This window comes from Brachyhypopomus gauderio, unplaced genomic scaffold (genome assembly GCF_052324685.1).
Source record: "Brachyhypopomus gauderio isolate BG-103 unplaced genomic scaffold, BGAUD_0.2 sc139, whole genome shotgun sequence".
Lineage (NCBI taxonomy): Eukaryota > Metazoa > Chordata > Actinopteri > Gymnotiformes > Hypopomidae > Brachyhypopomus > Brachyhypopomus gauderio.
In genome coordinates, this window is record NW_027506960.1 from 25787 (window position 1) to 53762 (window position 27976).

Consider the following 27976-nt stretch of genomic DNA (forward strand, 5'->3'; position numbering starts at 1 on the left):
AAGACCCATTTATCGCTACATGGTGCCCTCTCGGCCGCTCGACAATCGTTACATGCACCCCCCCCCCCCGCTCAACAACTTACGTTCGCCCCCCCCGGAATTTTCTGACGCCCCCTGACTGTATATGTTCTGGCGCCGGCCCTGCCCCGCACACAGCGAGCAACTAGCTGAGCAAACGAGCAAACGGTAGCGTAGACCAAAAGAAGAACGCCGTTAACGGTCCACCACTAATCAAAAGTAAAGAAAGTAGAACAGATAATAAATAACAATTTGGCGATAGAACAAAAAAATACGGAAAGAAAAGAAACGGAAAGAAAATGGCAGGATTAGATAGTCTTACAAATGAAGAAAGATTAGGTCTTGCTGCCGTTTTACTGCTGCGCCGTCGGCGTAAAAGACGCGCATTACTAAGTAGAACCGTCTGGACTCGAAAGTGGATCTTGAGACGACCAGAGCTTGGCGTGTACGCGAACCTCGTACAGGAGATTCGAGTCGAGGAGCCAGTAACTTTTAGAAACTTCCATCGACTCGATTGGGATGTTTTTCAAGACGTTTTATTCATAGTCGGGCCTGTTATTCAAAGAGCGCTAGTTGCTCTGTGTGCGGGGGGGGCTTTATATACGGTCTCTGGTTACTAAGTAACGCGTTACTAACATCACTGGTGACGTCACAATTAAAGACTATAAAAGGAGCGGCCGCCGTTTCAAACGACAGACGACGGTTTTGATCATGCTTTCTGCAATATACGCAATCACTTGCTTCACAATGCTTCATGCGATTTACCTAATCCATTGGGCTGCGAGAGTACTCCTGAGGAGGGTAAGTTCAAGTTTCTTTGAGAATTCCTAGCTCCTCGGTTACATTTTAACTATATAGTAGGTCTAATTACAATTCAGGTTGTTGCAAAATAGAATGTGTAAATTACTGATCCAAAATGAATATCATGAAGTAAGCGGCACTGGCTTTCATGTACGAGCGTTCAAGGGGCGGAGTCAGGTAATTTTATGGGGAATGTCTTTAGCTTTTGGTGTGATTAAGTTTGAGGGATTAAAACCATCTGAGGACATTATTACGATCGAAATCTCTGACCAATACTATTCTCACCTTTAGCGGTTAGTGCAAAAAAAGCATTAATTTTCTCCCAAACCAGTTCAGATGTCCACAGTCTGTATATCTATGTCACAGTGACAGAAAAATATCATTCTACAACGTATTTTACGCATGATGTAGGCTTACTTAAGATAGCTGAGAAAGTACGTGACAAAACGCATGAACTTAATTTGAAATTCATATTAAAAAGCACAATATAGGCCTATCTCATTAACATAATTATCTGTAATTTCTGAAGTAATGCGCAGGTAATAGATTGTCTGCTGGGTGGTTTTGAACTATCGAGTGGTCATTTCTGTATTATACATTTTAAGAGAGAGCTGCTACTAAGGATTCTGCCGATCCTTGCGTGATAGATTTGGTAAAAATATTAACCTTTCTGTTCCTCAGCTAAGAAGGGCTCCCAGTGACGCCCCGGCTCCCAGTGACGCCGCCCGGGCTCGCCGTGTCGCCGCTGCCCGTGTTGTCGCCGCCCGTGACGCCGCCCGTGACGCCGCCCGTGATGTCACCCGTGACGCCATCCGTGACGCCGCCCTTGATGCCGCCCGTGATGCCGCCCGGGCTCGCCGTGTCACTGCCTACCGTGTCACCGCTGCCCGTGTTGTCGCTGCCCGTGACGCCGCCCGTGATGCCATCCGTGACGCCGCCCGTGATGCCGCCCGTGACGACACCCGTGATGCCACCCGTGACGCCGACCGGGCTCGCCGTGTCGCCGCCTATCGTGTCGCCGCTGCCTGTGTTGTCGCTGCCCGTGATGCCACCCGTGACGCCGCCCGTGACGCCACCCGTGACGCCGACTGTGACGCCGTCGCCCGTGAACTCGTCGCCCGTGACGTCATCGCCCGTGACGTCATCGCCCGTGACGTCGTCACCCGTGAACTCGTCGCCCGTGACGTCATCGGCCGTGACGTTGTCACCCGTGAACTCGTCACCCGTGAACTCATCACCCGTGACGTCGCCACCCGTGTTGTCGCCGCCCGTGTTGTCACCCAAGCAGCCGCCCATCAACCAGCCGCCCGTGGCCGCCGCCTCTGGCCGCCGCCATCCGGGTTCCCGTGGTCGCCGCCGCCGCCGCCGCCGCCCGGGTTCCCGTGGTCGCCGCCGCCGCCGCCGCCCGGGTTCCCGTGGTCGCCGCCGCCGCCGCCCGGGTTCCTGTGGCCGCCACCATAGGAAGAATAGTAAAATATTACTCTGCCAGAGGAAGCCCAAAGTACAGGGTTTTCAGGTGAGAATTAGTGTGGTAATATTTTACCAAAGACCTAATGTGTTACAGTTATTCATTGCTCTCAGTATAATTTTCTATAATTGATCAAATCAGATTTGGCATTTGATGAGGTGAATGGTGAAGATGAAGAGAGGGACAGTGTTCCAGAACCCTAACCCTAACCCACCAAACCGATCAGGTGATTCAGGGTGTCCTGTGAGTCTTTCCAGCTTGAGGGTTTCAGTGCCACCGAAGTCACAGGCAGCGGACTTGGGGCTGGAGTGTCTTAAGCTCAGATCCAAGGTATCTGTTTTATTCTTTAAAATGTCTTCCATTTATACCCAGTCACCCTGTTAGCTGTAGATTTTGCTCTTTTGAATGTTCAATTGTACATTTATATGTTAGTGTCTGAATCATATGTTGAATGGTTGTAATCTTAATTGTCTCCTCTCTGTATAGAACAACAATCTGTGTGTTCACACGGAGGACCAGACAGAGGACACACGTATTCCAGATGGTACTTGTTAATATTTTACTGTTCTAACTTGTGCAATGTTGTAGTGTAAGCATGAGCTACTAACAGGTTTATCTGAGATGGTCTAAAGGAGTAAATAAGTAGGGGACCATTTTGTCAGCGTAGTTCTTCAGACCCTATTTTAGTTGTGCAGCATGAAAGATAAAAACCTTTATTACACCCAAATCCCTCTTTCACAGTCCTATGGCCTTTAAACATCATTTCTTATGCTATTTTTCTGTACAACTTTCATCTTTTACAGATATTGAATCTCGCAGTGTTGAGGCAGTATCTTCACCTAACGAGTCTGTGTTTAGTGGACTTGCCTCAGCTTTCTCAAGGATCTGGCAGGAAAGGGCAGGCAGATGGGAGAAGAAGCGGCATATGAGCTTGGAGTGTAACAGTTATTTTCAGATCTCTGGTCTCTACCTCTTAGGGTGGGGAGCATATACATTCATTGTATGTGTGGGGTCTCCTAAGATATCTTGGTACAAATAAAGCTTTTTGTTTACAGTAGATTGGTCTGTTGTTTCTAATCATGTCCTTCTGCATCAACAAACACGCTACGCTGAGGTACTGAAGAGAAGTTGAAGTACAACAAAGGCGAGGAAGATCACCAACTTAAATGAAAATTTTAAAAACGACAATAGACTGCTCCTTGTTCATTAATCTACTGAATCATGTGACAAACTCATTCAATGGTCAATTTCATATCGGTTCTGATCCATTATTTCTAACGCCCTTGAATGAATGGACGAGTTTGGAAGTATAATACTGACTGAAATAATGATTCAATGACACAATGCTGCCATCTACAGGGCGGAATGGATATAAAGTATTGCGAGTCCTTTCATTGCGGAGGTTTTTTTTTTTAATCGTTATAACAATATCAGTTTGTATATCATTTTCTAATTTATTTAATCAATTATTTAGCTCGATAGTTTATAATCAATGATCTAGTTTTTATTGTAGGTTTGTATATGAATATATAATATGAATATATTTATATAATATGAATTATATATATATATATATATATATATATATATATATATATATTTCTTATTATACATATATATTAGGGCCAGATGGAGGAGTTGGATCCGCTGTGGCGACCCCTAAACGGGAATTGCCGAAAGAAGAAGAAGATTATATTAATGGTGGGCCGTTAATGGCGTTAACGCCGATAACGCCGCCCACCACTAATTAGTTATCTTAAAAGACGTCCACTGAAAAGCCAGAATGAAAGTTTTTGCGACGTCTTTTTTTAAACGTCTTTTGAACGTCTATTACTGACATTCATGTGCGGTTCCTGACCATACCTGTCAAGTGTCCTGTTTTGGCCGGGACAGTCCCGTATTTTACCGCTCTGTCCCGGCGTCATCCCGTATTTTTATTTTCCCGTATTTGTCCCGTATTTTCAGTTTTCAATTTTTATTTTTTTAAAGCATTCATGTGCCGCTCCAAACAGAATTCTGTCACTAGCCTCGCGAGAACTGCCTATGGTGTTAATTTTGGGACAAATGTTTTGTTCATTTGAAAATGAGATCTGAAACTGAAAGTTACAGTGTTGAGCCTGAACATCGAAAAATACCACAATCGATTCAAAATAAAAATAAGTGAAGCAAATGTTTTTTCAGATTAAATACAATTTTGATTCAATTCTGTATTTATTTTGAATAAATTATTTTTTTTTCAAGTTTCAGGTTGCTGTATATTTTGATATTTGAGGTTTAATGTATTTCAGATTTCAGACTTTTTTTTCAGATTCAGATCTTATTTTTTGAGTTTCGGATCTTTTTTTTCACTTTCACATTTTTTTTTCAAGTTTCGAAGCTGTTTTTTTCAGTTTCAGATCTTCTTTTCAGTTCAGACTTTTTGCCCCGATCTAACGTGAGGGGCGTGGTATTAACGGATAGGGGCGTGGCCAGCACAGCAAATCATTCCTGAGAGCCTTCCACAATGTTGCCTAAACAAAAAATGACAGGCTTTTACACTTTATATTGAAATAAATGCAGCAATGAAAGAGTCCTGTTAAGCGAGACTGTCTGGAAAGGATTTATGTTAATAACTTAGATACACTGTGATGATTGTTCAGACTAATGTTTCCAGCTTTGCACTCAGCACTTCGCCCTCGTCACTGTTTTGAACGCAGCGCGGTGACTCCTCACCATGGCGTCTGCTCCACCAGGACACGGTGCTGGATCCAGCACACAGGTAAAGTAGTGTTAGGTCAATTAGTTGAACAGACAATCTTAAAGTTATTTTGTGACATGCGGATATAAATAAAACACTTGCCAATGTAGGCTTGGATTGGGGAATTGGTGCCAAAGATAGAAATTAAGCATAGGGCTAGGCGCTAACTTAGTTAGTTAGTTGCTAGTGTTCATGACTTCTACACTCCTTACACTTGTTCAGCGTACATGTTTGCTTTTAATGTGTTGTGTTAGTTAGTAAACATTTTGTCTGCCAGAATGTCGACTGTAATTCAGCAGTCGCTGCAGCTGCACAGAGCCTAATAAGTGCGCTCACACAGAACCTCTCTCAGGGACAGCAAGGGCAAGGACCAAAGCAGGATCAGGGGTCGTCATCTGTAGAACATGAGATGGCCAAGTTTTATTGAATCTTATTGAATTTTATTCCTAATGCTCTTTTAACTAGTGACTTGACAAGTTAATATTTGTTATTTACATTTGTTATTTTACTTCAAATCGCAGAGCTTTCCCTGGGTTTTTCACACGAAAGAGTTACCTTGGAAAGAGAAAGATACAGTGTCATAAAACAATTAGCCCAGCCTTTACAAAAACCTGGAGGCCTTTTAGTTTCTATGCATACCTGTTAAACATTAATTCTGAGACAACACCAAACTCTTCAGAAGAGTTTGAACTTGCCCAAGCAGGACTGGGAAAAAGACATCTAACCATCTCCAATGATTTGAGCCATGAAGAGGTAATGCAAAAAGAATTAATTACAAATGTAGAGTTTATATGTGTCACTTAATTAAGCATTTTTCGAAATATGTAATTACAAAGCTCTTGTGTTATTATTGACTTAGTTCTTTAAACTGCTGCAAAATGAGTATCCGAAGATGCAGGCACTGACAGGAGGATGGCTACTCTACAAGGCGACAGGTGAAGAGAATTAGTAGTATAATACATTACATAATAATAATACATGCCATTAAGTGAACTTAAACACAACAAATTATTTGAACAATGTTACAATTACAGGTGGTCAGGGAAAAAGACGACTGGTTATGATTCCTCCGGATTCTGACGGATACATTGGAACCCTAATTCGCAGTGTTACAGGAGCAGGGAAAAACACCCTGTATATTGTGCCTTTGCAACATGAGTTTGACCTAAATCCATTACCTCCAGATGCCGTTGAATTCCGAAGTATGCCAAAAGCACAGTGCCAAACCTGCAAATTGAGTTTTCCTTTGCAAATTCTGGCCCTTCATGTTCAAGAGTGCATGGAGTTGCAGTTGTCATCAGAGGATATTGAGGTACATGTGGCTGTGAATTGTGATGTTGCATTGTACATATGCAAGTAACAAAAATGTTGATTGTTAGTTCAGGCATGAAAATGGGTCAGGGGTTAAAAAGGTGAGAAGACCGGGGGGCGGGGCATGTGACGTCATGGGGATACGGCGACGGGGCGTTGACGTGGGGGGCATTGACATGTGACGTCATGGGGATACGGCGACGGGGGGGGGGGGGGGGGGGTGGCTGCTGGTGTACGGGGATACACGACTTACTAACGCGTGCAAACGAGATAATTAACACGTGCGAACAAGATAGTTAAGTATTACTTTATATAAAGCCAGGTTTACCTTCATTGGGCAGTCAGTTCGCGAACATCCCTGGGAAAAATAAACTTTGTTGCCGCGTGTGAAAGGCGACATTAGTATCTCGTTCCCACGCGTTAATAAGTCGTGGCCACGCGTTATTTTTTACATGATGTCACCTTACGGGCTCCGTAAAATATAGTAAAATCCATTAAAAAAATGTTTTGACTGTCTTGTCAGTGGATTCAATATACGAGCCAGATCCGTAAATGCGAGAAGCTGTTTTCGCCATTCCGGATGGCTTAGTCAAAACCATTACGTCTTAATGAACCAATAAATACGGCGAAAATGAGTGTAAAAATACCACGGTTCACGTGTTTTTATTTTCTAACATGGGCTAAAGCACAGGGTAGACTCAAACGACAAGCGTTTACAACTTCACCTTCAACCTTTTCAGCCCTGGCGCGAATGTTATCCTCACACGTCCCTGGATTCACCAGTTACAACTACAGACACACTAGAAAAAAAATCTTGTTTCTCATTTTATGTCGCCGTTAACTACACGGGGTTGACGCGAACTTAGTATGCCCATCTACCTATTTATCACAAGAGCTTGTGGCTTTTTCTGACAGTGTTCAACGCTGTAGCGAACGGCAGTAACTTTGTTTTACCGCAAAATATGAAAACGATTGAAACCATTAATAACCCAATTAAATCTACTGGGAAATGTACGATCTGGTAAATGTAGTGGTAAATGTACGCTCTTCTGACTTGTCCGCGGTGTAGCACTAGGTCCTGCTTCTCGTCCCGCTTAGCAGTAAATGAATAACATGAACGTTCGTATGATTGAGCGCTATTTGGCCTCCATGAAGGTTCTGGGCGGATACTGCTGGAATTGCCGATTTCGGAAGTGCTCTGTTTGCTTATTAAGTCAATATGATAATTAAAATATATAAATATAAACTCCCGACCCCCCCCCCCCCCCCCCAAAAAAAAAAAAAAAAAACTCCTCGGATCTACACGATTCACGTAGGTCACCCTTTTCGACTTCAAAACGGCGAATTTCGCCGAAAGGTGACAGATTTTCATGCCTGTTAGTTCATTGTTAACATTACTGAATATATGTTTGGCTCATTTGTTATGCTTTAGACATGTGAAGATGAGGTCCAGATAACTTCTGTGACAGCGGCAACTGCTGAGCACCATGACACAGTCCCATCTGTGGAAGAGGTACAGTACTTGCAGTTCTTCTCAGTTATATAGATAATGTACATTGCTAAGATTAGAATTAAAATGAACAAAAATAGTTTTTTAATCTCCACATCATCTACTACAGCTGCTAAATCCTTGGCCTTTCACTGTGAAGAGCAAATTTCTTTACAGAGTGAGCACAAATCTTTATATTCTAGCAAAGTATAGGAATTTATGTTTATAGCTGGGGACAATAATAAATTCTAGTCAAATATGCCATTCAAATTTGACTCATGAAATGTGACAAATTGAAATACCAACATTAAAATGTTTTGTGGTACAGTTACTAACATACAAACTTTTTTTTTAATCTCCACCAGAAGTTTCCATGTCCTATTTGTTTTTTGAAATTCACACCACAGTTCCTAGAGTTCCATGCTAGTGTGTGTGGAGAAAGGTATTTGAAATGGTGGACCATTTTAAATGTATATTACCCAGTTTTCTTTCCTCTATTAGTAACAACACATTTCACACAGTGGGGAACCGTCAGGGCCCTCTACGCCCTCTCAGAGGGCCTAAAATATTCTTAAAGCATTATATATATATAATTATCCAATTTTATTTTATCTACTTACAGTTTGACATTCGACATCTAAACAATTACAAAAATATAAGCAAATAAAATATTCACCCGTGTCTATTCAATCTGTGTTGGAAGGTGAGGGGTTAAGTGGAAGCCTGTGAGCCTGTGTCTCCCCCTATCAGGACTGTGATGCCCGCTGTTCGTTTACAGAGGGCCTGGCAGTTATAATTCAGCGCAATACCAGTTTCAAATGACAGCAAAATTGACCAATCATATCTTCTCTCTTAGTGGGCGGGCTTAACTGTATGATAATTTCCGCCCGCTGTGGCGACGCTAGCTGTCGTTAGCGCCACCGCTAGCTAGTTTCGATTCATCCCTTTGACGTCCTCGTGCGCGTTGTTTACATATTCCGCTTGAACCTTATTTTGTTTGGAAACTTATTTTGCTTAAGACGTTAACTAGTACAGATATTATTGTTTATTGCGTTTTTAAAGCTGTACTGTCGTCTCAGTTTTTCTTTATTGCAGTTTATTAAGAAAGGAAAAAAAAAATTCGGGGGGGGGGGGGGGGGTAGCGGGCCCAGGTTTAAAGGTCACGGTTCGCTACTGATTTCACATGTACTTTTGTAGTGGAAAAGAAGGCCTTGGGTTGGCTGAGGTGACAGGGATGAACCAGGATAATGAACAGCAGGTTAAAAGGTAAATACTGTGTTGTTTAACCACTCAAAATCCATCCCCAAGGGCTTTTGTGTTTCACTAGTTTTTTTTGTTTTGTTTTGCAGTGTAGATGATGTTTTGAAAACAATTTCTCAGAGAGTTGACGTGGAGAAACAGTTCAACATTCAAATCTCAAGAACAAATATTGTGGAGAGAGGCCTTCTACAGTGGCAGCGTCAAAAAAAAGCATCACCTACTGCAACACTCTTTGGAGAGGCAGGAGTGGACACCGGTGCTCTTCGAAAAGAATTTCTCACAGGTTAAAGAAATACGAACATGAATACCTTTCAAAGCCAAAGTATGTAAAAGTCAACTCCACAGTTTTTGATTATGTTTAGATGCATTACATTTTGGTTAGAAGGACCTGTAAACTTTGTCAAAGGTCCTCTGTCACTGGTTTTTGCTCTTTGTCATGTCATTGATTTAATGTTATTTATTCTTAGTTTTTCTGTATTGAACATAGAAATTTTAAACATAATCCCCTTATTTTTAAAGTGCAAGTCTTCTTAACCTAAATTCTTACTACATCCACCTGGGTCACTACCTAGAATAATGGTTTAGTAAATTTAAGTTGAGTTTTGTTAAATATGTAACTAGATCTTTCCCGGTTCAAGCAATTGGCAACTAGTTCTGTATTGGAAGTAGGGAGCTCAAGATGGGAAGGCCACAGTAACCTAATAATAAAATGCCCCTTGGCAGAGGAACCCTATTGTAAATGCTTTTCTTTTACTTTCATATAAAGAGATGGTGGCAGGAATTGAAAGTCGATTCTTTGAGGGACCACAATGTCAGAGGAGCCCACGTTACTCTCTGAATGATTTTGACAGTGGTCTCTACAGGTATGTTTATGCAAATATGGATAAACTCTTCTAATTCTTTTCTTTGTTAATTAATGCATTCAATTTGTCAATAGGACTGTTGGAGAGATTTTGGCTGTGAGTTTGGCACAAGGTGGCCCAGCCCCTGCTTTTTTCAGCCTGTGGACTTACAATTTCCTATGTAGTGGGAAGGTTGATGCGATGGCTCTTAACAGTGATGCAGTTGCAGATGTCCAGTTGCGTGATTTAATTGACCGGGTATGACCTCTAAATGATTTAAATAGATGCTTAATAAAAAACAAATGTATATGTACAGTCCATTGATTTCGTTTTTTCCCCCCTCTTCATTTAAACTCAGGTCGAGTTGTCAACTGAACTTTCCATTAAAGGCCTTTCTGATGAAATCTTAAATTGTGGATATACTGGAGCTGTCACCATTCAGAACAAGGAGTTAATTGTTCGGTATGTTAGGAGATGCATTTCTGTTTGTATAAAAAACTATTACAGAACTTTTTCTAATTGTTCTCTCTGTTCTAGTGCTATCATACTACATGCAGTGCTGAGGCTGCAGCCAATGTTGGAACAACTGAAAGAAGGCCTGCAGCTGTATGATCTTCTTTCGCTTCTAAGACAGTACCCTGGTATCTGTCAGTCCCTTTTTTTACTGGGGAAGATGTCAAAGTGAGCAAAATAAGTGGCAGTTTATTATAAAAAAGGTATTCACTTACTATGAAATGGTAAACAAATTCTGGTTTACGTCTTGATTTTCTTGTTCTATAGGTCAGTGCAGAGTTTATCATGACATCCATTCTTCCTCAAATGAGTGAGAAAGGGACTTCAAGACATCAGGTTGAGCTGGAGATTGTCAATTATTTTCAGGACTTCCTTTATGAAGTTGAAGGTGTGTTTTTTCCTCTTCAAAAAGTTGTTTAAATAGGCTTCTGCCACCTGTAAGGTACACTGCTTATTCATTATAAAAACCCTGATGTATCATGTTTTATGATTTGATGCCAGATTTCCCAGGTACTGTTTTGTTAGCAAGTCCCTGATCATTTAAACAAACCTTTCTTTAGTTACTAATGAAAACCTTTACACTTTTAAAAGCAGCCTATATCTTCAGGGTATGTAGTAAGATGTTAATAATATAAAAACAGTTTATGGATTGCAGTGTAATGAGTTGTATTGTCATGTTTCTTTTTGCTTCGTAGCTGATGATCAGGGGCATGTGGACTGTCAACAATCAATCACACCTGCCAGCTTTCTGCAGTGGCTCACAGGCCAAGGTCACATTCCACTTCTTCTTTTAGAAAAGAAGGACTTTGCAGTAACTATTAAATTAAATCATGATTGCAGTGCAGAATTTGGGCATCACACAGTGTGTTACCCTGTTGTTTCAGCATGTGCCAAGATCATTGTGCTACCTCTAAGACACATGAGATCCTACGATCAATTCAAAAGTGTTCTAATGGAGGCTTTTTATCTAGGCCAGGAATTTAACATGGTGTAAACAAGTAAACTAAACTAAACAGTAGTTAAGTAAAAGATAAAAAAATCTTGTTTTATTAGCAGTACAGCTGAACAGGCATAAAAAAAAATCATTAAAGTATTTCTATAATACATTTTTGGCTGATTGTCTCATCTCCTTTTTGATACTCAACTCAGCAGATTGAGTGTTTGTTTTAACCTTGTGGCTTCATTTCAAAATTATTTCTTTGTTAATGTTTCCTGGCAATAAATCGTATATCGTTATAAAGTCTTAATTTCCATTTTAAATACATGTTCCTCACAAATGTGGAAATTAACACTTTCTAGTGGTATATGATTTAATGGCAAGAAGCATTGTTTTCCAAGAAAGACAATGTGTTGTCTATTATAGCTTTTGTGCTATGTTTAGTAAAAGTGCTATGTTTTAGTAAAAAAAACCTAAAACCCAGTGTTGGCATCTAGGATCCATGGCTTAGTATATAGTTCAGTATAGCGAAATAAATGTCCCGACCGTAGGATTCTGATGGCCTGGTAACATCAATAGCGGCCCTAAGGCCTGCCATATCCTGCTCAGATAAGGGACACTCAATTGGTGGAAGAATCACTCCAGAACTGTTCTCATCTGGCTCAAGATCTGTATTATCGATTTCCTACATAAAATGTGACAGAAGGAAACAGAGGCAGACACAAACCAGGGGACAATAAACTCATATATATATATATATATATATATATATATATATATATATATATATATATATATATCACACACACACACACACCTCTGCCAATTCTGGAGCAGCAACTGGATTCTGGAGAAGTCCCATGGTCCACAGATGTTGAGGGGACAGGTTTTGCTCTGTTCTCAGAGGGTGATTATCCCAACCCACCCTGAAAACATCAAGATCCTTCTGCAGACGTGGAAGAAATACATGCTGTGCACAAAACAGTTGAATGCCATCACTGGGATCCAGAATGCCTTCATCCTCCAGGCTGTGAAGAACCTCGTAGTGCACATTTGAAACAGACATCCAAACATCTCGCCACAAACATTCAATTCTGTTAGGAAAAAACGAACATATGATTCCCCCTCAAATTTACATAGAGTAGAGCTTTTCAAAGGGCTGACTCTAGTATGTAGGGTATTGGTATAATTATATAAACAAATGAGTAAAAAAAATAAAAATGTTTAATTTACTTTCTGCATTCTAAATAGAAGTTTAAATAATTTAATGTAATCTAATATTATTTAACATGCATTGCTTTTATTATGTGAGATAATTACCTAGATTACATACAATTATTAACATTTAAAATAATTACATGTATGAATTAATGAATAAATTACCACACATTGCATACAAACCTCTGATTGTGCACACTCTTTCCAGCCAGAAAACTTCCTCGTCCACATCCCCTAACGGTAAACATGGTTCGTGCTATTTCAACATTTTCCACTCATTGTTTTTGGAGAATTATATATATATATATATATATATATATATATATATATATATATATATATATATATATATATACACATATATATATATATATATATAGGTGGTTAGGGAGAAGTCTAGGGAACTTCGTGGGAAGATTAAAAAGGCAAAACTGGAATACAAGGATAAGATTGAGAAACAGTTTTGTTCAGGCAATGCCAGACAAGCTTGGGTAGGTCTGGATCAGATGATGGGTAGGACAAAGAGGGTAACACCTAATCTTACGTGTGGTTCGCTGCTTGTGGATGATTTGAATATATTTTATAGTAGGTTTGATATAGGAGATTTTAAAATACAGTGTGAGGGGGTTTTGAGTAGTATCCCTTCATATTCACCAATAAAATTGACAGAGAATGAGGTTGCAACCAGTCTTAACTGTGTACAGCCTAGGAAGTCTCCAGGCCCAGATGGCCTTGGCGGTCGTGTAATTAAGGCTTGTGTCCATCAGCTGAAAGGAGTCTTTACTCAGCTCTTTCAGCGTTTATTAGATAAAGGTCTTCTGCCCTCAGTTAACTGTTCTGTAATCAACCTAGACAGCGAGCTAAACATTAAAGGACTCAGCAATGATGAGACGATGTGACGTTGTTTTGTTCTTTACTGAGACCCTTTTTACTGTAAAACTGTAACAAAACGAGAATTGACAATGTACATAAATGTTTGTCATAAAATAAATACACTTCCATAAACATACTGTCACAAGTCATTACACAAATGAACATTTACGTGCCCTTTAGCCAAAACTAACATAAACAGAACTGAATCGTGAAAGAAACTACAGACAAAGAAGCTATTTAACATACGACAAGCTATTGTGTGGTTCTTACACTTACAGATTATGATTTGCCAAGGCTCACAGGTGATATGAAGATTTATTTTTTGTGCTCGAATGGCCGTTTTCTAATCTCCTTGCTGCTTATAGCCACTGGCCGTTAGATGGCGCGATTTAAACGAAAACAGAACAACAAATGTAGCAAGGGTGCCCCTTGTGGCGCAAAAGAGAATTACAATGTTGACCAACCGGGTCTCGCTGCAAGTGTACGGGACAGAACACTCCCCACCTGACATTAAAGAGATGTCACCATTCATCTAATTTGAGCACACTGTTAAAAAATGGGAACTGTACAAGTCAAGAATTGTCTTTAGACACCAACAAAACAACTTCAGTTATAGGACGCACATAATGTCTTTGCTCGCCCTTACGGAAAATCTTGACCTCTATCTTTCTGACTCGGCCATCTTCACTGGGAAAAGTCTTTGTAATTAGACCAAGTGGCCAGTTATTTCTATTCTCAAGGGTCTCTTTCAGCAGGACCACATCCCCTGTTTGTAGATCTGGTCTCACCACTCTCCACTTGCGACGATCTTGAAGTCCAGTGATATATTCTTTCTGCCATCGCCCCCAGAAGATGGTGGCCAAGTGTTGCACACGTCTCCACTGCGCTCTAAACAGGTCATGGCTTTCAAACTGGCCAGGCGGCGTAAGGGGTGCACCAACCTTTTGGGTAAGCAGCATGGCAGGAGTGAGAATAACTGGGTTGTCTGGGTCTGTAGAGACAGTTGTGAGTGGCCGTGCATTTACTATGGCTGTGACTTCAGCCAAGAATGTCACTAACACCTCATGTGTGAGTTTTGTGTTTCTTTGTTCTAGCAGCATTGCATCAAGAATCCGACGAGTAACTCCAATCATGCGTTCCCAGGAGCCTGCCATATGCGATGCATGTGGTGGATTAAACTGCCACTTACAGCCACTGTTTCTAAGGAAGGCATCAATTTTTTTATCATTGCAACCATTCTTGTCAATTTGCAGTTCCCGGCAGGGGCTCACAAAGTTAGTCCCACAGTCTGATCTGAGCAACTTCACAGCACCTCTGATTGCGAAAAAACGGCGCAATGCATTTATGAAAGATGATGTGTTCATTGATTCAATGATTTCAACGTGAATGGCGCGTGTGCTCATGCACGTAAAGATCACTGCCCACCTCTTTGCATCTGCTTGACCTCCCCTTGTTTTCCTGATGGTAACAGGCCATGGGCCAAATACATCAAGGCCCACAGATGTGAATGGGGGATCCATGGAGAACCTGTCTTCTGGCAAATCAGACATGATTTGTTCTTGCTGTTTGCCCCTTAGTCTGCGGCATGTAACACATTTGAATATTACGCTGCTTATTGCTTTTTTACCTCCTACAATCCAAAACCCTGCAGTTCTGACCGCCCCTTCAGTGAAGTGTCTGCCCTGATGGCTCACCTTCATATGAAAGTGTCTGATTATGAGCTGGGTAAGGTGATGTTTCCCGGAGATGAGCATGGGATGCGTCTCATCAGATGTTAACTGTGCTCTTTTTAGCCTCCCACCGACTCTGAGAACCCCATTTATGTCGATAAATGGGCTCAATTTGCTGAGTGGACTTGAATTTTTGATGGGCTCACCTCTTTCAAGACGTTTGATGTCTTCTGCGTACAGTTCTCTCTGGACGGTGCGAATGATGGTGGCTTTGGCTTGGTTAAGCTGGTTTTCATCCAGATGTCCACTGCATTTGTGCCACCCTTGACATGTGTTCTCTGGACTGTGTCTGAAGGACTTGACAATGTGTTGAAGTCTGGCAATGGCTCTCAGTAGCAATTTCCAGCTAGAAAACCTTTCAAACCGTGCACTTCCAAGCATATCCTTTGACAGAGTGGTGGCACATGTTGTTGCCTCTGGACGCAGTTCAGTGTCATTCTCTGGGTCAATGAGATCAAATGGTTGTTTCTGTGTCAGACGTTGGTTGGAGTCCGTGAGAAATGCGGGTCCGCTCAGCCATATGGAGTGAGAAAGCTGCTGAGCAGGTAAAGCGCGTGTGGCATGGTCAGCTGGGTTTAAGTGAGTCGGCACATAATGCCACTGATGAGCTTGTGTAGAGTGCTTAATGCGTTCGACTCTGTTATGGACGTAAACATAAAAGCGTCTCCTTTCATTAAAGATGTATCCCAGCACTACCTTGGAGTCTGTGAAGAAGCTCACCTGATCTGCTTTGATGTCCAGCTCTTCCAGGACTAATTCAGCCACTTCTACTGCCAGCACTGCTGCACAGAGCTCCAGTCTTGGTATAGTAATGTCTGGTTTAGGAGCGAGTCTTGTCTTGCCAATAAGAAAGCCCACTTCACTGTGACCTTCTGCGTTTGTGAGTTTGAGATAGGCAACAGCACCTACTGCCTTAGTGGAAGCATCACAGAAAACATTTACCTCTTTTCTCTGTGCAGCAGACAGTGGAATGGAGGTGTACATTCTGGGGATTTTAAGCTGTTGCAAGTGTTTTAAAGAGTCTTTCCACCTTTGCCAATGATCCTGTTTTTCTTTTGGCAGTTCAGTGTCCCAGTCGCACACATCTGATGCAATGTCTCTCAATATGGTTCTGCCTTCAATAATGACAGGTGCAGCAAAGCCGAGGGGGTCATACAAACTGTTAATGACTGACAGTACACCACGTTTGGTGAAAGGCTTTTCACTGCTTGCTACCTGGAATTTGAACAGGTCTGCGGACAGGTCCCAGCACAAGCCTAAGGTGCGCTGCATGTGTGGTGAAGTCTGTCCTAGTTCAAGGTCCTGCATGCTAGTTGCGAGGTCTTCATTTGGGAAGGCACTGGTGATGGCTCAACAGTTAGATGTTATTTTGTGCAGACGTATGTTAGATTGTGCCAGCATTTTCTGAGTTCTGCGCAGCACATCAATGGCTTCATCTGGGGAACAGAATGACTTCAGTCCGTCATCTACATAAAAGTGACGTTCAATGAATTGCCTCACATCACTCCCATATTCAGTCTCTCCCTCCACAGCTGTTCTCTTCAGCCCATAGATGGCAACAGATGGTGATGGGCAGTTTCCGAATACGTGGACCGTCATTCTGAACTCCTGCACTTCTCCATCCAGATTGTGATCTTTAAACCACAAGAAGCGAAGGTAGTTGCGGTGATCTTCTCTGACTAGAAAATTGTGAAACATCTGCTCCACATCTGCCATAGCTGCATATGGGTCAGACCTGAAACGGATCAGCACGCCTACGAGACTGTTGTTGAGGTCTGGCCCTTTAAGCAGTACATCATTGAGAGACACGTTGTTACACTGCGCACTTGAATCAAACACTATTCTGATTTTGTCTGGCTTTTGAGGGTGGTAAATGCCAAAGCTCGGGAGATACCAGCATTCTTGGTCTGGTGCAAGAGGAGGGGCAGATTCAGCATGACCCTTCCTGAAGATTTTCTCCATGAATTCCACATAATGCTCTTTCATCACAGTTTTCTTTGTCAGCGTTTTCCGGAGTGACATCAAACGACTGAGAGCTTGTTCCTTGTTGTTGGGTAGAAGCTGTCTTGGGAAACGAAATGGGAGTGGAGCCACCCAGTTATTTCCCTCATCTTTGGTAAATTCTTTATCCATAATGTTCAAGAATAGCGCATCTTCAACCGAGAGTGCAAACTTCTCATCGTCTGTAGTTTGCTGGAAAAGACGTCTACCTAGCTCATATTTTGCAGCTTTAGAGGGGGAGCTTTTCTCTGTGAAAAGTCTTGAAAGAGTTCACAGTGGGTTTATGAGCCCCTGAGAGGCAAACATCTCCTATGATTACCCACCCTAAATCCAGGCACTGAGCATAAGGTGCATCGTGAGGGCCATTTACCTGACTGCGGACCTTGTGAGCTCGAATGATGTCTCTCCCCAGGAGGAGAAGAATATCTGCTGATGGATCTAGTGATGGTATCTGTGTTGCTATTGGTCGCAGATGGGGGTGAGCGGCGGCTGCCTCTGGGGTAGGTATCTCATTTCTGTTGTCTGGGATCTGGTCACATTCGGTGAGTGTTGGCAACGGCATAGACACCTTTTCATTGATGTGCTCAATGATAAAGCCATTAGCTCTGCGCCCTTTTGTGTCAGATAAGCCAGTGCACGTTTTCATAGTGTATGGGAGTGCGCTACCTTGTACACAAAAAATATCAAAAAAGGCAGACCTAGCCAGTGACACGTTGCTTTGGTCATCTAACATTGCATACATTCTTCTCTTTTCTTTTGGGAATGCTCTGGGATACACATTAACTAAGCAAATCTTTGAGCATGACTTTCCTCGGAAGCCTGGGCCGCATATTTCTGTACAACTGGATGAGGTAATTGTGGAGCTTGGTGAGCCAGACTCCTCACCATGACTCTGTGGTGTTGTATCAGAGTCTCTGAATGACCATGGGGGTGGTGATCCTCCATGCATGGCTGAAATGTGACCACTGCTATTGCATTCGGAGCAATAGATAATGGCTTTACAGTCCTTTGCTTGGTGACTTGTAGATGAGCAGCATTTGTAACAAATAGAGTGTTCTTTAAGTAACCTCTTCCTTTCATCTAATGTTTTCAGTCTGAAGCCCCTGCATTTGGCCAGTGAATGTGGCTTCCGATGTATGGGACATTGCTTGTCTGGACTGAGAGAAAGCAATACAGCATCCTTGTCAGTTTTGTTAATGTCTGTTTTACTTACTGCAACAGGAACTCTGAACTGAGCTTGTCTTCTTGCTGTCTTTTCAACTTTTGGCGATAGTGTGCTGTGAGCTTGCAACATGAAGCTTGGATCTGTTTTCATTTCGGCATGGTCATTGACAAACTGGACGAAGTAGGAAAAGGGTGGATAGACAGCGTCATTGTCTTTTTTGTATTTTGACCCCTGTCTGACCCATGACTCTTGTACACTGTAAGGAAGTTTTTCAACTATTGGGTTTATTCCCTTTGAAGTGTCAAGGAAGCTAAGGCCTGTCAAGTAGCCTTCGTTTTTTGCATATTGTAACTCAAGAAGGAGATCCGCTAGCTCCTGCAACAGGTAAGTGTCCTTGTTGGAAATCCTTGGGAAATTCTCTAGGCGTTTAAACAGAGATGCCTCGATTACCTCTGGAGAGCCATAATTCTTATCGAGCCGTTGCCAGAGACGCAGAAGACCAGTCTCAGGATTGTTCACGTGGACTGCTCTGATCCTCATGGCATGTTGGAGTGACTCCCCACCGAGCCACTTGGTGAGTAAATCAAGCTCTTCGCTTGCTTTGAGGTTGAGACCTTCAGTGGCATTAAAGAACATAGACTTCCAGGACAGGTAGGTTTCTGGCTTGTTGTCAAAAACTTTGAAACCTGCTGTAAGTAGATCACGGCGTGCCAGGTAGGCTGCTAAGTCTGAGATTTCAGTTCGTGGGGCCTGTGGTGGTCTGTGCTGGAAGGGTGGTTCGTCTGACCTGATGTGCTTGGATGTTGAATTTGGCTGTCCTCTGGTGGTATCTGTAGAGCATTCACATGGGTGTGGAGAGGCTGGAAATGATTGCAGATTGCGAGTGTTGCTTGAGTCAACCCGTTGTTCTGTGTCAATGTTTTCTTTGCTTTTAACATCATGACCGTTGTGAAAGTGAGTGTTAACATATTCCTGTGTTCGTCTTATGGAAGGAGGTGTAGTAATAGGAATGCCCGGGTTCACAACCTCGGTAGATTGAAGTGTTTCTTCAGCTGCAGCCTCCCATACTTGAGCTGCAGCAAGGGCTGCTTCAGCCTCACCCTCTTCCTTCAGAGCGTTCAGTGTTGCCTCAATGCGTGCCTTTTCGACCTCCATGTCTATTTGGCGTTTGGCGTACTGCGCTCTGGTTCGGGCAGCCTCTGCGTTAGCCCGTGCTTGTGCTGCAGCCTGACTCACATTTGAGCCACTGGACCGGCGTGAAGCAGAGGAATGACACTCTGACCTGACTTCAAACTGGGAGAGAGGTGGCGTGCTCCTGGGGTGTGACATCCTGAGTTACCGAATCAATTATCTCTGGTGTTGCACTTGACGTGTAGATAATCTTTTTACTCTTCTGCCCTCAGTTAACTGTTCTGTAATCAACCTAGACAGCGAGCTAAACATTAAAGGACTCAGCAATGATGAGACGATGTGACGTTGTTTTGTTCTTTACTGAGACCCTTTTTCCTGTAAAACTGTAACAAAACGAGAATTGACAATGTACATAAATGTTTGTCATAAAATAAATACACTTCCATAAACATACTGTCACAAGTCATTACACAAATGAACATTTACGTGCCCTTTAGCCAAAACTAACATAAACAGAACTGAATCGTGAAAGAAACTACAGACAAAGAAGCTATTTAACATACGACAAGCTATTGTGTGGTTCTTACACTTACAGATTATGATTTGCCAAGGCTCACAGGTGATATGAAGATTTATTTTTTGTGCTCGAATGGCCGTTTTCTAATCTCCTTGCTGCTTATAGCCACTGGCCGTTAGATGGCGCGATTTAACCGAAAACAGAACAACAAATGTAGCAAGGGTGCCCCTTGTGGCGCAAAAGAGAATTACAATGTTGACCAACCGGGTCTCGCTGCAAGTGTACGGGACAGAACAAAAGGTGTTGTCCCACATTCTTGGAAATTGACTAATATTATGCCTCTGCCTAAGAAAGTTGGGGCATCTGCTTTTAATGATTTTCGGCCAGTAGCCCTGACCTCTATTTTGTGTAAAACAATGGAAAGGGTTGTTAAAAAGCATCTCATATCCAGCATAGAGAGTGATCTTGATCCACTTCAGTTTGCGTATAAGAGTCAGAGGAGTGCTGAGGATGCTATTCTTATGCTCTGTGATAAAGTAAGTTGCCATCTCCAGCAGCCAAAGGCCTACGCTAGAGCCCTTTTTGTAGATTTTAGTGCGGCATTTAATACAATGAAAACATATATTTTATTACAGCGTTTGGTAGAACTAGAGGTAAATGGTGGTATCATCTTATGGATTAAAGACTTCTTGACTGACCGCCCTCAACGTGTGTGCTTGAATGGGTCAGTATCAGATTGGATGGTTGTAAATAGTGGTGCACCTCAGGGATGTGTTTTATCCCCAGTGTTGTTTTCTATTTATACAAATGGTTTTAGAATTTGTGAATCTGGTTTTTATTTATTTAAATACGCAGATGACATGGCACTCCTCGGTTTATTTAATGGGAAGGAAGGCCATGATGGGGGACGGTTTCAGGAGCATGTTAGTGCTTTTCAGGAGTGGTGTGAGTTGAGTAGGTTGGAAATTAATGAGGAGAAGACAAAGGAGATGATTTTTCATAGGAGAGGCCACAGTGAATCCCAGCCTCTGGTGAGTATCAATGGGAAGGCAATAGAAGTAGTCAGTTGTTTTAAATATCTGGGCACAGTTTTGGACAGTGGTTTGGCCTTTGAGGGAAACTGTGAGTTTATTTATAAGAAAGCTCTGCAGCGTATTTATCTCATCAAAAAACTGTGCGAGTTTGAGGTTAGTCCAAATATTGTGGAACTAGCATATCGCTCTTTGGTCGAAAGTGTACTGTGTTATAATGTTACAGTCTGGTTTGGGAACCTGAGCTGTAAGGGCAAAGGGAAGCTTATGAGAATAGTAAAATTAGGTAGTAAACTAGTAGGAAGAGGACAGAGACTTATGAAGGATCTTTATAGGGATCGTGTGCAAAGGAAGGCATTTAAGATTATAAAGGATCCTCTACACCCAATGAACTCACAATTTGAACTGCTGCCATCAGGTAGACGGTATAGAGTGCCAAAAGCTACTAGGAATATTTATAAGCGAGCTTTTTTATCAAATGCTGTAGAAATTATGAATGAATGATTTTTTTTTTCTCTGTTGTTATATGTTAAATGTTATATGTTGTGGGGTGTATGCCATGAGTGATCAAAGATGAATTTCCACACTGTGGACAATAAATGTTATTCTATTCTATTCTATTCTATTCTATATATATATGAGCCAATTGCTTAAGTTGCTCAACGCAACTCATGCAAAATGACTGACTCAGAATTTTGAAGATGAAATTCTCAAAAAGGCATTAAAGTTAAAGATTAAACAAACACTTAATGCAATATGTTATTTTGGTTCTGTACAATTTTATTTAAAAAAGGTGTACCTGTTAATTACCTAACCTTAAATGTCATGCCTGTTTTGAGAATTTTATTTTCAACTTGCTTAACAGTTCATGTTACCAGTAATTATTGAGGAACTTTTGCATGCCACCGTACGTCATCTTACCTTAATGGAAAGCCATATTTTTGTACTGCCTCCAAGAAGAAAGCAAGAGCTGTGGATGCTTTGTTATTATTCGCAGCACTTAGGTACATGATCTGAAATAGAAAAATTCATAATTCAGTGAAAAATAAAAACAAATTTCAGCCCTGACATTTTATATGTACAAAATCAGTGGTGAAAACAAACCATGTACTAGTAGAAATACTATGGTAAAAATATTACAAATGTAATTTATAACTCCATTTTATTACTCTTCTTAAGTAAAAATAAAAAAGTCTTGAAATGTCAGTAAATACTGAAAGCAAAATTATCACAATTTATGAGAGCATAATTTTGTAACAAGACTTGCTTAATCAACTGGAAGCATATCTGTGTCACTGGATTTGGATTTAAAAATTTAAACACATTTGTTTCACACTGAAATTTGACTATAATAAATGTAGTGTTTAAAATCCAAAATCCAGTGAGACAGATAAGCTAATTTTAAATTAAAATAAATAAGTGTAACTCATGGTACACAATGTGAACAGAATGTGATATATGTTTCCATAAAATCTTGATTGGTGGATCTACTAGTAATGGTTGATAAATTTGATAAATAAATATATACATATAAAATTAACCTTTCTTGAGAAGCCATCAATCCCTTCAAAAATGACAAGACCATATCTGTTGAAACATAAAAAAAATCTGTGTAATTTTGTTTCTGATGCAAAACAAGAATGTTGAGAAAATGTGAAATGTATTGACGTCCTGTATTTAACCAACATTTTACACATGTAAACAGAATCTAAACATCAACTGTGTACATTACCTGATCAGTTTATGATTTGTGTTGATATGCACCAAGTGCAGTGGACCCTGAACAGAATATGTCCTTCTTGCAACACATCCCATCCTAGTCATTCTTGATAGTACACCAACAGGGTCTACACGATGCATGCATGAAAACACCCTTTTCCACTGGACACGGTGACCCATGGCCTGCAAGATACCCTTCATCATTCTGTAACCAACATGTGGTGACCTGGCCTTGACTGACCTCACCAAACTGTCTAGTTGTTCATCTGTAAGATCACTGTACGTTTGCTTTACGGAAAGGCCATTCTCATCCATCCGCCGTTTCAGTGTCTTTTTAGATACACCCAGAAGTTCTGCGATGTGCGACACTGGAAGGGATATCTGTACTAGGTGTTTTAGTTGCTGAGGAGGTACACAATATTTTGGCCGACCCATATGTCCTTGCAACACTGGCACTTGAGGGACATGATTACCATTGTCCATTACACTGAGAAGCACTGACAGCTCAGTCAAAGAACTTACAATATCCTCTGGCATCTCAACCTGGCCCAACAACGATCTAAAAATAATCATCTCCTGGTTGATGACAAACTGTAAATAATCCAAATCTAGGGGCAGTCTTTGCATGACCCGGGAAACATTTGTCAGTAGTCTCTGAAAAAAGTCCCTTTTCAACTGCATCTACAACAAAAACAGAATTGTACATTACTGTACTGGTTTGAAACAAAAAATATCAAACACATTAGAAGCAACAAGCTAAGTTATCACTTATTATATATGCAAAGTGGGTAAACGTGAAAGACATTGACCATAACATAACTTGCTCAGCACCAGAGTACCAGAATAAAACTGTACTGTTGAGGGAAGATGGTGTTGTGTATGCTATACTTCTTAAAATCATCCCACTGTATGATGTGTATATCATTACATTATATAATATAATCTCATCTCCTCTTCTGAAGAGTTTGGTGTTGTCTCAGAATTAACGTTTAACAGGTATGCATAGAAACTAAAAGCGCACTTATTAGGCTCTGTGCAGCTGCAGCGACTGCTGAATTACGGTCGACATTCTGGCAGACAAAATGTTTACTAACTAACACAACACATTAAAAGCAAACATGTACGCTGAACAAGTGTAAGGAGTGTTGAAGTCATGAACACTAGCAACTAACTAAGTTAGCGCCTAGCCCTATGCTTAATTTCTATCTTTGGCACCAATTCCCCAATCCAAACCTACATTGGCAAGTGTTTTATTTATATCCGCATGTCACAAAATAACTTTAAGATTGTCTGTTCAACTAATTGACCTAACACTACTTTACCTGTGTGCTGGATCCAGCACCGTGTCCTGGTGGAGCAGACGCCATGGTGAGGAGTCACCGCGCTGCGTTCAAAACAGTGACGAGGGCGAAGTGCTGGGTGCAAAGCTGGAAACATTAGTCTGAACAATCATCACAGTGTATCTAAGTTATTAACATAAATCCTTTCCAGACAGTCTCGCTTAACAGGACTCTTTCATTGCTGCATTTATTTCAATATAAAGTGTAAAAGCCTGTCATTTTTTGTTTAGACAACATTGTGGAAGGCTCTCAGGAATGATTTGCTGTGCTGGCCACGCCCCTATCCGTTAATACCACGCCCCTCACGCTAGATCGGGGCCAAAAGTCTGAACTGAAAAGAAGATCTGAAACTGAAAAAAACAGCTTCGAAACTTGAAAAAAAAAATGTGAAAGTGAAAAAAAAGATCCGAAACTCAAAAAAATAAGATCTGAATCTGAAAAAAAAGTCTGAAATCTGAAATACATTAAACCTCAAATATCAAAATATACAGCAACCTGAAACTTGAAAAAAAAATAATTTATTCAAAATAAATACAGAATTGAATCAAAATTGTATTTAATCTGAAAAAACATTTGCTTCACTTATTTTTATTTTGAATCGATTGTGGTATTTTTCGATGTTCAGGCTCAACACTGTAACTTTCAGTTTCAGATCTCATTTTCAAATGAACAAAACATTTGTCCCAAAATTAACATCATAACTGCCACCCAGAATACTGCAGGTGGCAGTTCTCGCGAGGCTAGTGACAGAATCTGTTTGGCGCGGAACATGAATGCTTTAAAAATATATAAAAATTGAAAACTCGCAGGTTTAGTGTCGACAGTGGGAGCAAACCTGGAACAACAAATCAGAGATGGATTTAACGAGAGAAGGCAGTCCTGCCAAAAAAGCTAAGCGTACATGTAAGTACTTTGACGAATGGGACAGGGAATTTACTTTCCTAAAGAGGAGCATGAAGGGGCATAGCTACTCATTCTGTAAGATATGTAGCTGTGATTTTAGTGTCTCTCATGGGGGAAGGAACGATGTCCGTCAGCACGAACAATCTGCCAAGCACAAACGCGGGCTAAAAGCACAGAAATATGCCCAGGAGATGTCCCCATTTGTAGCTAGAAATACCACTAGAAAATTTATTTTTTTATTCATTTGTAGTTCAAAAGATATTTCGGGTGTTTTTTCTTCACTTTTTGCCACTCCAAAGATGTCTTCGGCTCTCCTACAGCCTCGATTGCAGCTATATGCAAATAACCGATTATGCAAATTAGGCGATTACGTCATATACGGGAAATGTCCCGTATTTTTAAATACAAAACTTGACAGGTATGTTCCTGACACAATTAATACACTTTTTTATTTTCTGTTTAATATTTCATATTCTCCCTAAGACTGCCTGCAAATCACAGCTGGGGTAGAGATATAATTAAAATCCGCATTTGCTACAAGACAAAGTCCTGAATTGAGAAACACAGAAGTAGCTAGCTAGCTAATTTAATATTTTCTCACAAAATACATATATATATAGTAGTTACATCATTATTGTAACAGAACAAGCTTTGCCTGTCGCTCCTTGCACTCTGCTCTCTTCACCAGGGAAATGATGAGCGCGGTCACTTCTCTGATTTTGATTGTGCAGTGAGTGCATGAGTGAGAGCTGAAACTGGCCAGTACGAGAATAAAAAAAGGTGTGTGTGTGTAGGGGGGGTATAAAATCGTAAATGAAGACGTGTGAACATTAAATATGCAGTAGTTAGTATATTTATTATATAACAAATAGCTAAATATGATGTGAAAATATTAATGTGGATAGTGAACCCATTTCGCACGTCCACTGACATTCAATAGAGATCCTAGTCAGACGTGTGAATAGTGAACCCGTTTTGCATGTCCACTGACGTTCAATAGAGACCCTAGTTAGACGTGTGAATAGTTAACCATTTTGCACGTCCACTGACATCCAATAGAGGTCCTAGTCAGACGTTCAGATAGAAAACTCGTCATGCACGTCCACAGACGTCTAGCTGAGGTCCTACTGTCAGATTTTGAACCAGTTTTGAACGTCCACCAGATGTGCATAAGTGGGTCTGGACTCAGGGTGTCTACAGGTTTGACCAAGGGAAAATTAAGACATTTTAAGACTTTTTAATACCGTTTTCCAAATAAAATTAAGACCAACTCGCAAGATCATACACGTTAAAATAAAGCACAAAAACCAACTGATTATTTACATTAATTAATCTAGCTGCTTGAAAACTTCAAATGTTAATGCACAAGATGGACAATACAAGACACAAACATTACATTTTTTTCACTGTACAGTATACACAATGAAACTTTATACAAAACAAAATTCAAACACTGACAACAGCATCATACCATACACACACACACACACACACACTAGGCCATTTTCCTGTTTTTCTGATCCACACTCCAGCTCACGCTCAACCCCTTTCAGTTCTGCTACTTTTTCTCTGAAACTCTTTCTAAGTGTAAGAGCAATAATGGTATGATGTAACCTGTTCTATATGTTCATACGTTTGTAGAGTGCCTTGTAGCCTCTAGAGGGGAGTTAGAGTGATGTTGAAGTGGGAGGAGTTAGAGAGAGAGGGTTGGACAAGTGTGTGAGCGGGAGAGTGAGAACGGAGACCCGGACTAGCCGGTAGCCACTACTACTAGCCTCCCAGTTGTTCTTGATTAAAGTGAAATACGTTTAAATCCATTCTTCAGTCCCCCTGTTATATTTCCACACTTATCTCGCTACCAAAATCGCCACCTGGATTGACCCACAGCCCGAGAACCGGTAAGAGTACTGGTTCCGTAAAAGTACGTTTTACATAAGGATGTTTGATTTTGTGATCACTTTGGCCATCAGGGTTCCTGCTTTCCCTTCGGCTTGTTCAGCAAGTAAATTATTATTATAACTGGTTTATACTTAACCTTGAAAGTGACGTACAAATGATTTAATTCCATCTTGTTAAGGTGTATGAACCCTGCAAACATGACTTGGTTAATTGCGCTGAAGCGCGGCGCGCGCGAAGTTTTTACAAATTTCGAGAGGTGTACGACAGCGCGCGAGCCGCTCGTCAGCCGCTGCGTCGAAAATGACGTAATCGCGGTGGTTTCGCCCATGCGCGAGCGGCTTGCAATTAACCAAGTCATGTTTGCAGGGTTCATACACCGTAACAAGATGGAATTAAATCATTTGTACGTCACTTTCAAGGTCCATTTCTATATATCCCAGCACATTAAACTTAAATAAGTAAAATATTTATACATATACTCGAAATGATTCGAAATAATTCGCTTTTTTTATCACATTATTTAATGGTTGTTTATTTTCAAAACGCCCAATCTTAACGTCTTCACGTTCTCTCACGTTTCGTCCTGGAATTACAAGAGGCTCGTATTTGTTAACGTAAAGAGAACTGTTCAGTCAGACAGATATTTGTTGTGAAATGAAGCAGTTACAATTTAAAGCATTTTCAAGTACTTTAGCCTAAATTTCAGCACTTGTCAAACTTGGAACACAAAGTAACATTAAATTGGTCAGGTAATGTTCCTTCCCCTGTTTTTGAGGAGTGTTTCTTTATACTAACACATATATCGTTTCGGACAACACTGCAACGGTCCCGCCGTTCGCGGAGGTTCACGCGCTACGGTCACTCGCGAAAGTATAAACCAGACTTGAAGGCGGCATCAGGGAACATGGTTTTAAACAATGAGTCAATTCCTTCGTTGGATCTGTATGACTGGTGACTCTTAACTGTTTTTAGCGCCCATATTACCTAAGGGCGTACTCACACTAGGCACGGTTTGCTCGTTCCGTGCTGGGGCCCGGTTATCCCCCCTCCCCACTCCCCCGCTGGCCTGCACT

General features: G+C 41.1%; 2 protein-coding genes and 1 long non-coding RNA gene across 3 annotated transcripts; 2 read left to right on the top strand and 1 right to left on the bottom strand.

Moving 5' to 3' along the window:
• The first annotated feature begins 14 nt into the window (after window positions 1–14).
• On the top strand, window positions 15–3344 carry LOC143500267 (uncharacterized). The gene is made up of 5 exons (XM_076994331.1): window positions 15–819; window positions 1501–2335; window positions 2429–2617; window positions 2774–2831; window positions 3091–3344. Exons 1-2 carry the CDS (start codon window positions 730–732, stop codon window positions 2278–2280), a joined length of 870 nt encoding a protein of 289 aa, XP_076850446.1. The 5' UTR covers window positions 15–729; the 3' UTR covers window positions 2281–2335; window positions 2429–2617; window positions 2774–2831; window positions 3091–3344.
• Window positions 3345–5500: 2156 nt separating this feature from the next.
• Window positions 5501–11502, top strand: LOC143500268 (uncharacterized). The gene is made up of 13 exons (XM_076994332.1): window positions 5501–5777; window positions 5884–5959; window positions 6059–6336; window positions 7768–7848; window positions 8190–8266; window positions 9022–9090; window positions 9174–9367; window positions 9851–9947; window positions 10112–10184; window positions 10285–10388; window positions 10464–10607; window positions 10707–10827; window positions 11135–11502. Exons 2-12 carry the CDS (start codon window positions 5917–5919, stop codon window positions 10726–10728), a joined length of 1182 nt encoding a protein of 393 aa, XP_076850447.1. The 5' UTR covers window positions 5501–5777; window positions 5884–5916; the 3' UTR covers window positions 10729–10827; window positions 11135–11502.
• A 6441-nt stretch (window positions 11503–17943) lies between these two features.
• LOC143500286 (uncharacterized) lies at window positions 17944–22884 on the bottom strand. The gene is made up of 4 exons (XR_013126735.1): window positions 22775–22884; window positions 22584–22629; window positions 21964–22055; window positions 17944–19877 (listed from the first exon to the last, which is right to left on the bottom strand). It is a non-coding gene; the product is annotated as an uncharacterized LOC143500286 (long non-coding RNA).
• Between the last annotated feature and the right edge of the window lie 5092 nt (window positions 22885–27976).